The sequence below is a fragment of the Anneissia japonica genome, unplaced genomic scaffold (assembly GCF_011630105.1).
Source record: "Anneissia japonica isolate Jap-2015-1 unplaced genomic scaffold, ASM1163010v1 scaffold287754_len4335492_cov202, whole genome shotgun sequence".
Classification (NCBI taxonomy): domain Eukaryota; kingdom Metazoa; phylum Echinodermata; class Crinoidea; order Comatulida; family Comatulidae; genus Anneissia; species Anneissia japonica.
Window position 1 is genome coordinate 553834 of NW_022705543.1, and position 12846 is coordinate 566679.

General features: G+C 36.6%; 1 protein-coding gene across 2 annotated transcripts; it reads right to left on the reverse strand.

Moving 5' to 3' along the window:
• Positions 1–1738: 1738 nt before the first annotated feature.
• On the reverse strand, positions 1739–8410 carry LOC117105672 (F-box/LRR-repeat protein 15-like). Of its 2 annotated transcripts, XM_033246886.1 has the most exons (3): positions 7322–8410; positions 3892–5003; positions 1739–1889 (listed from the first exon to the last, which is right to left on the reverse strand). In XM_033246886.1, the coding sequence occupies exons 1-2, from the start codon at positions 8099–8101 to the stop codon at positions 3921–3923; spliced, it is 1863 nt and encodes a 620-aa protein (XP_033102777.1). In that variant the 5' UTR covers positions 8102–8410; the 3' UTR covers positions 1739–1889; positions 3892–3920. The 2 variants fall into 2 exon arrangements, with proteins under 2 accessions (XP_033102777.1, XP_033102776.1); XM_033246885.1 differs by lacking the exon at positions 1739–1889 and having other exon boundaries at positions 3741–5003.
• Between the last annotated feature and the right edge of the window lie 4436 nt (positions 8411–12846).

The following is a 12846-nucleotide window of genomic DNA, read 5'->3' on the forward strand; positions in this document are numbered from 1 at the left end:
TAATAATAATAATAATAATAATAATAATAATAATAATAATAATAATAATAATAATAATAATATAATAGGGAGGTTTCGCAAGCTTATGAAATCGATAACGAATACGTATACGTCAATCCATCCCATACAGTTGCATATCTGTCACAAAGTGGGCGATCCGTGACTTAAAAAAAATATTCAGCTCATGTTGTTAATAGAGAGGTTTCACAAACTTACGAAAACGATAACGAATACGTTTACGTCATCAAACGTTGTATACCAGTTACGTTATTTAGCTCGTAGGCTTATCTATTATTGTGAAGAATGTTTTAGGCACGGAAGACCAGGGGCGGACCCAGAGATGTCTGAAAGGGGTGCCGAAAGTGAGGCCGATTGAGATAACACCGCCCTAGGGAGTCCAGGGGCATGCCCCCGCGAAATGTTTGTTGCTAGACGCCCGAAAATAACCTTTAAGGCGTTTTGGGGATAATTTTTTCTTTTTCTTTATTTATTTTTTTTTTTAACCTTCCAAAAGTGGAGAGGGGGCGGGGGCCGGGGCCGGCCCCTGATGACGATAATGAAGATGACCTATTCGTATTTGATATCGTTTTCGTAAAGTTGCGAAATTTCCCTATTAATGTTTTAGGCAGGAAAGACGATAATGAAGATGACGAATTCGTTATCGTTGCTGCGAAATCTCCCTATTGTTTTCGTATTCAATAGCACAGTATGTTTATTGTACTCACGAAAACTGAAAAATAAATTAGAAGCATCCGGTATATAGAATCATAGAGGTACTATACTATAATATCAAAGAAATGAGTGGGTATCGAAGTCAGATGAAGCAAAACAGAAAGTTTATATACAGTAAAGTGGAACAAGCAAACGTAAGAAAGGAAAAAGAATCAAAAGTCCTTTGAGTTCATGTTCATTGTAGTATTCGATCCGAATTAATCAATCAATCAATCAATCAATCAATCAATCAATCAATCAACCAACCAACCAATAATAAATCATCATTCAATCAATCAATCAATCACCTACCTAATCAATCACACCTTTATGTCAACAGTTAAAGTATACAGCCACTCACGCACTGCCTCGTGCGACCGTTGACCGATGAATCCAACTCCGCTCATTGTAAGAGTTAGACGACGCGACGCCGCCTGCTGATTGTCGGTGGCAACCTGAACGGCTCCGTCGGGCGCGCGTCGTGTTGTTGCGTTCTCCATACAATGGAATTATGATAGTATACCATATTAAATGGCCAATATCTGTATATTATTACTACTTCTTCATTCTCTTATTAAATGATAAATTTCTGTATGAACCGAGATAGAGCGTTTCCTTCGGCTACACCTCGTTTTGTCAAAACCGTGGTAAGACTTCAATAAAACGACCCAGTAGCTTTATTTAGCCTCTCTTCTAGCAATCTTGACATTTTGTAGATGAGGTTGCCCTGATTTTTAAAATGCCTGATTGACAATTTATTGATTACTTCAAGCCAAGTAGACCTATGAAGTCATTGGTTCTAAGTCTCTGGAATTCCATGATTACAACTGCGTGTTTAAGGTGCAACATTCTAGAATTAGTGTCCTACCCTATATCTACTTTCGATAAAGTAGAGATAAATAATATATATATATATATATATATATATATACATATACATATAAGCAATAGGAACAGAACAATCTGTGTTGTTTTACGAACCATATTCAAAATGACGAACTTGAAAAATTTACATGAAAATAAAAAATAAAACTCAATAGCATGTCTCTTTATTTTTATTCATGATAACGAAAAAAAGTAAAAACGTTGTTACTTTATATTCATGTAAACTTATAATAATAATAAAGCACAATTGTTACCACTTCAAGTTTTTTTAAGAAAATAAATCCCGTTTTAAGATAGATGTGTATAAGAGACACCACCAGAACCATTAACGATCTGTCTATATTTAATACACTATCATGCATATCACAACTTTTTCTGGAATTACTTACTTAATATCGACGACGAAAGATACACAAGAAAAATAGGTCATGAAATTTCTTTCAACCATGTTGTAGATTTTAAATAGCATCACCAGTAATCGGTGCTATCGCCTAGGCCCCAGGATAGGCAAGGTTATATCTGGTTATACTGTACCTTCAGGCGTGCCCCTACACACCTGCATAGAATACCTTCACCTAAATTGATAGGACTACCTGTCGTATAGAATGATCATTGATTTCATTTTAATGCCCCTGACACGATCTCCTACAACCAATTAATGACACTCCTCTTATGCAAGTACTTGAACGTAGTATAATTACCATTTTCTAAACTGTCTGTTTTGAGCATGTGCAATTAGGCTTTACCAAAAATCACCAGAAACAAAGCTACGTCAGTTGTGTCTAAATCTAATTCATGTAATTTAATCTAAATGATTATTTCACCCCACCCCACTCCCCCCCCCCACCGTCGGGGAATAATTTAATTTGTCGGGGAATATTTGTATTAATTACAACATTTTGTGTTAATTATAGAATTCCTTATTTTAAAAAAATAATTTGATAGAAAACTATGCAAGTTGAGAGTCCACAGTCCTCGTGTCTGGGTGTACTAACCCCTTATCGGACGTACCAGCTCCCTCTCGGGGAAGAGCTGACGCCGCCACAGCAACCCATACGATCGCAATAATATACAACACTCGCACATGCGGTAGCACTGCTCGCTCTAAGCAGTTTTTAATCCCTAACATTTGACAGCTTAGTAAGGCATGCTTGATTGTACTTTCGGCGCTCGAGATTTTATTTTCCCCAACCAAGCGGTGGGCCCTTTTTCCCCTTGGACCCTCTGCTAGCGCCGCCCCTGTCACACCATAATGTCGCAGAAGGTTGTCAACGGAACACTGTATATTTGAGCATATAACACCTACTCTTCGTCGCCTGCACTGGTTACCTGTTAAGCAACGCATCTCATTTAAATAATAAATCACCCTCATACATATCCAACCTGATTAAACTTCGCTCCACCACTTGTTCTAGAGCTTTAAGATCTACATCTAGTTCATCTACATTATTCATCCCTTCATGTCGTACAAGAACGTATGGTGAAAGAGCATTTTCCGTTGCTGCTCCCAAGGTGTGGAATAACTTGCCTATCTTTGTTCGTGAGTCTCCTTCTGTTGAGATATTTAAAAATCGTCTCAAAACTCATCTCTTTAGTTTATTTTAATTTGCAAATTTCTAGCCCATAGAGACCTATGTATTTTGCGCTTTACAAATCCAAATTATTATTATTATTATTTATTATTATTATTATTATTATTTATTATTATTATTATTACTATATCACGGCACATCTTAAAAATTAGAGGCCTAGTCTCGAAAGAAGTGAGATTTACCTGTATTTATGGACTCGATGGTATTATGATGACCCAATTTAGGCCTAATGTTCATCTCATTCCAACAACATCAACTAATACAGGTAGACCTAATTAGAATATCGCAGACAAGATTAGCACATGGGCCAGTCAGACAGGTTTACACGGCACGGACCAAACGGGCAAAATAACAGTCTGTTATTAGACTCGCCAACATTTTAACATCTTTTAAAGTCGATTTGTTTAGCGCCTATTACTTGAGAAAAGTGGTTTATATACACAAGACGAACTAAAATTTTCCGAAGATCAGCGAGGCTAATGAACAATCTGTGTTGTTTTACGAACCATATTCAAAATGACGAACTTGAAAAATTTACATGAAAATAAAAAATAAAACTCAATAGCATGTCTCTTTATTTTTATTCATGATAACGAAAAAAAGTAAAAACGTTGTTACTTTATATTCATGTAAACTTATAATAATAATAAAGCACAATTGTTACCACTTCAAGTTTTTTTAAGAAAATAAATCCCGTTTTAAGATTATATGTTTGAATAATAACGTGTGCATTTATACAATATCAATACAAGTTTTTGGAATTGCATCGTGTGTCCATCGTAGAGGGCGGTCTGGTAAAATTATAGAAGTCTCTTGGGGAAAATGTTCAGGATGTAGATTTATTCGTTTCCCTTGAATTCTTAGATTAGCATCTTTGCACATGCTCAGGTTGATTCCACGCAGTGCATGGTAGTCGATGATAACTTTGCGAGTATTTTTGCATCCATACAAATTTAAATAATTTAAAGTCGTGCTTTCCGGTATAATGACTTGGTCGAACCCGTAACTCTTCTCCAAACTAAAATGCTGTAGGTTACAACATGAACCTAACGTCATTTGTAAAGCATAGTCTGTTACATGACATCGATAAAACACTATTGATCCCACAGCTGGTGTGCTCACAATTACCGCTCCAATTCTACAGTCAAAGAGACGCAAAACTCCTATACGTCGGGTTGCCTGTACAACAAGGGAATCAAGCACTAGCCTGTTATCATTGCATATATTGACTTCGAGGTTCTCTAGTTCCTGACATTGAATCGTGAGGTTGTGTAAGAATGGAATGCTGGTTAAACTAATCTGCTGTAAGTGGTCAGCCACCAGAAGAATTCTGTTCAAACTTGGCAGTTCGGCTTCCTCTGCCAAATAAAGAGTTCTTAAAGACTTGCACCTGACATTTAGAGATCTGCAGGCGAAGTCTTCCATCAGAACCAAGTTCTTGAGACTTTGGAAATGAACACTGTCGAGGCAGATGTCCTCGTGACCAACATCACCAATTGTCAGCTTCTTCAACGACGGATTATCAGCAAGACATCTGAAAAGACTGCGTCTATCGATTGCTGCGCAGTTGCAGATGCAAAATTTTAGCAAGGTTTTGCTAAGTATAGTTAAAGTTCGAACAACACCGCTGCCATCTATGTAAAAAGAATTTAGATTAGCGGCAAACACTTCGACATGCTCGCTTGATTCTAAGCCATTTTCCACTCTCATTTTGTTCAGGTTGGGGGCGCAAACACTCACGAAGAGCACCGACCACAGATTGTAAAGTGTAATAGATTTTAGGGACGCTGATCGTAGACGAATCCCGTGCAGCGTCTAAAAACCAAAATATTTAATAATTAATGATTATCAGTATCAAGAAACTTATTTAACATTATATCAGTTGTTCGTTACCATACAACACCATCAAGAAAGCATCACGTTTAACTTCAAAACATCTTTATGCAACAACAGAAAAAGCAATTTTGTCCTTCTTAATCACATTTGATCATGAGACTTAGGCTAATATCTATGCCACATTCCTACGCACTAAGAAGTAAATTTTATTCAATATAAATTTCAACATAAAAAATACAAATTTACAGAGGGTGGTAAAATAAAATTCTTTGGCAGACAATGTCTTTTACAGACCACAGCCAAATGTATAAATATTGATACCGTTAAGTTGTTATACCATAACAACTTGACGGTTGATTAAAAGTGGCAGTCTGCGTAATTCACGTGATTATTTTGAGAACGTAAGCATCTAACATTAGGCCTATGCAAGTACGTGGCGCCATGCAAAAATCGTAACTCGTTGGATAGATACGTACAGTAATTGTGTTTATTATCTACGGAAAGTACGCGTAGGAAAAAAAAAACTCATTGGAGAACATTGAGTGACGTATAATGCAGACTAAAGGTGACATTTGTAATGAGATGTTGTATTTAGTATAATGTATCATTGCAAACACTATTATTTATGTTTGACTTTCAATTAACTTCAAAAAATTCAAAATATTGAAAAATCAGATTCACTGATCTCTTTATGTTTGTCACTGAAGGATACTATAACAGGCCGGAATCATTTAATTTCATTCAATATATAAGTATAGATTCATAAATATTCTTGTTCAAGTTTGTCAGCTCAACAAATACAATATATTTTTAACCAGCCTATTCAACCTGTGTGTCAATAATGAAATTTGGGTCATTTGTATCATTCTTACCTCAACTGTAAAATGAACTTTTTTTTCGATCATTTCACATTTACCTACTCTACTTGGATACAAACGATTAACTTGACTTATATCTATGACTTATTGTATATATGTAATCATTCATAAGCAGGGAAATCATTGATGTAGAGATGTTTAATTCAAACAGTATGAAAGTGATATCATTAGTTACGCTGTTTAAACATCAGTAACAATGAAATAGATAATGCACAGTATTGATAGGCTCACCCGTGACGTAATGTCCCCACCTGTTGCTGTAACTATCTACCTCAATCGGCTGATACCAGATTTGGCAAAAAGTGTTTGAAAGAGGTTATGTATTGGGATAGGCCTAAGTCTTATATCCTGCAACATATAACTTAAGTCAGCAATTTTGTTTGAAAAGACACAGATAACAGAAAATATCAAATAAAGACTTTCACATTTATTATATTACTCTTTGAAATAGTATGAAACGATTAACCTTAGGCATATAGACTAGTAGTGGTGAATCTTCTCCCCCTCCCCGGGAACAATGCAATAGGCATTAATTTCTTAAGCCTGGTTGCCATTAAATCGCTAAATGCTATCGCGTACAGCTTTCGGCAACGCTGATTGGTAGGTCGAATCTAGAGAGCCTTCCCGACTGTGTTGAATTGAAGAGAGGTACACACGCGTAGATCGGAATTAGTATGAATTCAAGAAAACTATATTTATAAATCATGGACTGGAATTGTTTTCCAATTAAATTCGTTTATATGTACGTTTACTAATTGTCAATTATCTATACATCGATTTTCGCAGTTTGTTCATGTTCGACTAACGATTCTATTGCTTTGTAAAATTCCCGAGCGAATGAGTCGGAATAATCCAGTTCATGAGCCGATTCTATAGTTATGGATATCGATCGCTTCCGAATTGAAGCAGTGGGAACAGAGTCAGCCGGCATGGCTCGGATGAACCGGTATAGATAATGTGTCATTTTCTGTATTCATGAATTTGTTCACAATGACTGTGTGTACAATCAACAATATAAAAACTGAAAATATGAATCAATTTTGATGGCAGTATTTTGTAAACTGTTCCTGTACTCGGTTTCTTTAAGTTGATTTGTTTTAATGAAGTTTATAGGCATATACTCTATTTAATCCAGTGGCTCACATTCCAATTATTTATATTTGGTAAGCTCTATCATCACTAAAATCTAATCGACTATATTATTTATACTTATACCCATCCGCTATGTAACTTTAGACTCGATGACATAAACGCATGCATGCTTAATTGACTTTCGTGTGAAAGCTTTTGTGCGCGCAGACGTGAGTACGTACAGAACTGCCAAGACCACCTAATACGCCTGTCAATGTCTTTAGATAAGTCCTGACCTAGGCAAAGTGTGGTAATCAGTAAAAAGTGTAAGCATTTGTAATCTCTTACCTCACAGTTACTTACAACCAGCTTACGCAGTCTTGTGAGGTTTGTCACAACACTCCATAGTTCATTCATTTCAACCGACACAAAGTTTACGTTCAAGGAGCTGATGGTTTCAGCCCGTGCTGATGTTGCCAGAGAACGAATAAGCATCTCACCTTGCAACATTGCCGTGTCACTCCTATAGTCTTGGAGTGGCAGACCAACATTGACCTTGAGTTTAAAGTTCTCGAGATTTTTACACAATTCTAGGAACTCCTGGACAGATTTGGCAGAAATTCTCCAACAACTGTTTACTGCAACTTTTTTCAACTTTGGACAACTTCGCGCCAAAAGAAGGATGTCATCGTCTGTTAACTCGAAACCTCCGTTTATGTAGATTACTTCAAGGTTCTCAAGACCCGAGACAGTTTCAACGACAGATTTATTCCAAACAATGGGCAGTTTAAGATGTTTTAGATTTGTAAGAAGAGGAAGACTCTCAAATGCATCTTCATATACTTTCAAACCAGTCGTCCAACTTAGCTCTTCTACGAAGTGTCCGTACGTCAAGAAAATACGGACAATTATGGCATTGTACCACATAAGATTCATTCCAGAACGAATGTGAAGTCGTCGCCATAGGGATGGTGTAAACGCAAGAATCTTCTGCCATTTGGAACAGACCAACGCAAGCCGAGGTAGCCTATCTTTGATTGGGTGAAGGTATTGAAAAATCCTAGCACACAACTCATCTGGTAGGTTAAGGAAATGATTCATACTGGTGATAAGGGTCTTTTGTGGCATGTGGTGTTAAACGAAATAGGTAAGAAAAGAAAGCAGTCCCGGTGGGCACAGTGCGTGTGCTCCGATAGAGCTTCTGGAATGCTGTGTCAATCCTGCATACGCGTTTCCGGTTCACAACAAATAATGATACACGTGAGCGTATTGTCTATGTTCTTTTGTTTTATCTCTACGTATCAATAGGGCTACGGTTGACACGTGATGTCCGCGATATTGACGTATGCAAAGTTATCAGCAGAAACTATGAAATTAGACATTATCAGTTAAGTATGAGAATCCTACCAGCAGTCGGGCTATATATAGAAACCGACAAATTATTGATTGGTAAAAAGGTATTAAACCCAGGTGACCGAGTTTTCCTCAAAACCAAAGTCGCTGTACAGCAATAGCACTGTATACTCATTCGTTTCTGTTGTTGTTTAAAAAACTTTATTGACAGTGCTAATGACATAACAATTATATATATATATATATAAGATGTGTATAAGAGACAGGACTAGTAGTGGTGAATCTTCTCCCCCTCCCCGGGAACAATGCAATAGGCATTAACATTGTGTCTGTTTCTTAAGCCTGGTTGCCATTAAATCGCTAAATGCTATCGCGTACAGCTTTCGGCAACGCTGATTGGTAGGTCGAATCTAGAGAGCCTTCCCGACTGTGTTGAATTGAAGAGAGGTACACACGCGTAGATCGGAATTAGTATGAATTCAAGAAAACTATATTTATAAATCATGGACTGGAATTGTTTTCCAATTAAATTCGTTTATATGTACGTTTACTAATTGTCAATTATCTATACATCGATTTTCGCAGTTTGTTCATGTTCGACTAAATTTTGAGTGGCTATACATTCATTGACCGTCATATATTAGACGACACCGCTAAAGTTTATATAGTCAGCTTTTCTATTGTTACATTGTTCTACCGTTGTATTCATAGATTATCACTTACATAATGTATATCTATGTACTTTGATTTTTGTTATGTTCAGTACGGTAAACGCTGAAAAAGAGAGCAGGATCTCTTGAAATATTCGATGAATAAATTGTTTATATCCTGAAATGTCAACCGTGTTCATCTTCATTTTGATTTTTTGATATACATCATACATGTATATACATACATATATATAGGCCTATATATAAATATATATATATATTTGAATAAATACGGTATATATATATATATATATATATATATATATATACATATATGCTGTATTTATATACACTGTTCCCCGCACATCCTTAAAAACTATTAACCATAAATCTTTTTCTTTTGCCGTACCTACACTGTGGAATTCACTCCCTGCACACATTAAAAACTGTTCTTCTGTTGCTTCATTTAAAAAATTACTTAAAACTCACCTTTCCGTCATTAACGTGCAAAGCGCCTTTGATAATGCACCTCGGTCGTTTAATTGACGGTTTATAAATTCTTATGTTATTATAATTATTATTATTACCGTATTTATTCAAATAGATGCCCCGGGGCGTTTATAAAAGAAGGATTTTTGAAAGTGTTTGTTTATTCGAGTTAGGCGTTTATTTATTTTTTTATGAAAAATGGATACGTACCGTACTAAAATAACGCCCCTTAATTTCACTGTAAAATAATGTGGAACTGCAACACATAATTACCGCCAACTAATGTGTTATTGCGTGATCATAAAGACTTAAGCATATTGATCCCAACCAGGTTAGAAAAAACAGTGGAATTGCTGGGGGGATCCAGAATTTTTCAAAGAAGGGGGAGGGGGCACACAAGAGTTTCAGAATAGGTAAGTGAGTGCACATAACCTTGATTAGCACTGAAATTTTAAAAATTCAGTGGCAAAACGGGGGGGGGGGGGGACTTTCCCCCTCCCCCGGCCCCTACTGGATCTGCCCCATTAGAATTCTACTGTTATAGTAGAACATTAATACTGATAGCATTATGTTGAGAATGAAGTTGCTTCCTTTAGTGTTGTTTGCAGAAAAGATCACACGATTAACGCGAATCCAACTGCGCCGTTTGCGCATGCCTACTCTCAGTGGCGGATCCAGAGATGTCCGAAAAGGGGGGGGGGGGCGACGAAAGTGGAGGCGAAAGTGGAGGCGACCGAGTCAACACTACCTACCTTCATTTTTGTTTTATAGACTCCAGAAAATAACCTCTGAGGCGTTTTGGGCGATTATTTTGTTCGTTGTTTTTTTTTTTTTTTTTTTTTTTTTTTCGCTTTCCAAGAGTGAATCCGCTCCTGCTTACCCCTGGCGCAGATCCAGTTTTGCCACTAAATTTCAAAATTCCAATGAATATGTTGAAATTAGCGCTATTCTTTTATCTAATCTGAAAACCCAACCTGAATTCTGAATCTGCCCCTGCTGGCTGTCCTTAAATGTAGAAAGTATTTTGCAAGCCGTGAAGTCCAATTGCACGGCTGGATTGAAGGCTTAGCCTAACTAGGCCTACCTGCCCTGCCTCTGTTTAGGACTAGCTATATAATCATTTTATGATTTGAATAAATAAAAGTGTTTACATACCTAATCACTGATCGGTATGGGCCTAGCTTTAACAGGGTAAGCCTAACAGTAGTTGTAGTATCCGGCCTTGCCAAGGTACTTTCACTTTATGGCGATTTCAAAGTACAGTGGCCTAATCATTATGCAGTGTTAATTTATCATATTGTATGCTTCATTCAAGAACATTTTATATGGATCAATAAAATTGTATCAATCAAATCTAATTGACTGATTAAATATGATTTTAGCCTATAATGAATGTTACTATGTACCACAGAAAACCAACGCTTAACAATTGTACTGCATCAAGAATAGATTGGCCATAATATGCGCAATTAATGAAAGTGCCGGTAAAATTAATGGTGAAAGAGTTAGAGTACCTTTAAAAATACCTGAAAATTTTATGTTTAACCGTTATTATTTCAAGTACCGGTATTGCCTGTAATTTTTATGGGCATTTTTATTTTTTGGACTGAATTTATATTTTTCATCTGTAAGGTACTATACAAAGCTATTGCTTCCACTGTTAGCCTTTTTCCAAATCAGAAATTATTTAAATGATTATATTGTATGTTTGGCATAGAAATGAAGTTCATTAAATTGAAAAAAAAAATCGTTCAGAAGCTATTAAAAATATACACACAGCTTCAATTCGCTCTTTTGTTTCCACTACCCCCTCCAAAAAAATACGAAACCTGCCTACGGCCTATTAATAGACTGTTTAAAAAATAATTATTACCATTTCATAATGACTTGAAATTAAACGGTGACTGTCACGAATGAATGTGACCGTATGTTTATTTATTTTATATTTATCGAGGACAGCTCGTCGGGCAGTCAGACCATAAAACATATAAAATAGGCCCACACCAAGCCAACACATGTCTGTCACAGTCTGAGAGTGTCATTTTCGGCCATCTAGAGGTTGATATTCTTTAAAAAAAATCTCATTTGGGAGGGTAACCCCCTCCCTACCCCTTCTCCCAGCTCGAGCCTACGAGCTCAAGTCCCCCCTGTCGGACAACTTAGCCCCCAGAAAATATCCTGGAGCCGCCACTGCTCCACCCCTCCCAATAGGCCTATATATTACCTCAATTGACAATAAAGAGTAACATGAGCCCTGCGTCAGAGAAATTCATTCAAAATTGTGAAAAATAGCCTTAGAGGTATTAGATTAATACATCTGTATGGGCGACCATCTGGGTTGCTTTTAATGTAAAATCTGAGAAATGCTAAACATCGAGATTGAGGGATAATGTCCAGAGGGGTGACAAATTGATCATGAATAATACTGACATGATAACAATAATTTAAAAAAAATAAGCCTACAATACAAAGCTTAAGAAAAGTTCGAGCATTTATCCACTTTCCTGTGCTCGTTTTGCATACAGCAGAATTGCCCAACTACCAACAAGCAAGGGATGTAGAAGATGGAAGACAGGCTACCTTCCCAACCATATTATAAGCAAAATAAGTCTGCGCGTTATCAAATAATAGAGGGCGGCAGCCATGTTTTCCGTTATCAGCTTGGATCATAGAGCTATTAAACAACTAGAGTGCTGACAAGATGGCGGAGCAATGCAGAGTTATGTATGTGTACCATCCAAGATGGCCGTCGTAATAAAGCGCCACCTTCAGGCTTAGTATACATATTATTACCATAAATAAGCCCTCTGACTGACTATTATTTTATTAATGATAATGGGTAATTATAATAACAAATTATTAAACTATCGTAGCCAAAACGAGGCCAAGTAGAGCATCCTATTAAAAAATAAAGTACCAAGAAATGAAAATTAAAATCGTGTAGATTACGCCCATACACCGCAACGCTCGAGTTTCAAACATGATGTACTGAATGTTCTGTGTAAATTGAGGGCGCAATTGCAAACGACGGCGCTTAGGCGAAATTTGATTGGCTGAATCTATGGCAGCCATCTTGGATGGTACACACACACAGTTCTGCGTATTTCGAACATCGAATACATTGCGGTTAGCGCTCTAGTATTCTTATTATACCTCTATGGCTTGGATACAACTCCTGATAAAATAAACGAGGTGAAAATATCGTTAAATGTAAAAAAAGTAGGCCTACAATCTGTTATTTTAGTAATTTCAATTTACTTATTCATATTTCATAGTTCATAGGCCTATTTTATTAGGATTTACTATATTCCTGTTCTCCATCTTCGTTCCTCGTCACTAAAAATCTGACAAAAAAAAAAACAAAAAAAAAAAAACTTTTAT

Bases quoted from the DNA above. Each gene is read 5' to 3' on its own strand.
- LOC117105672 (XM_033246886.1), bottom strand. From the start codon at position 8,101: ATGCCACAAAAGACCCTTATCACCAGTATGAATCATTTCCTTAACCTA. The intron at 5,004-7,321 runs GTAAGAGATTAC...TTTGGTTTTTAG, and splicing joins TGGTTGTAAGTAACTGTGAG to ACGCTGCACGGGATTCGTCT.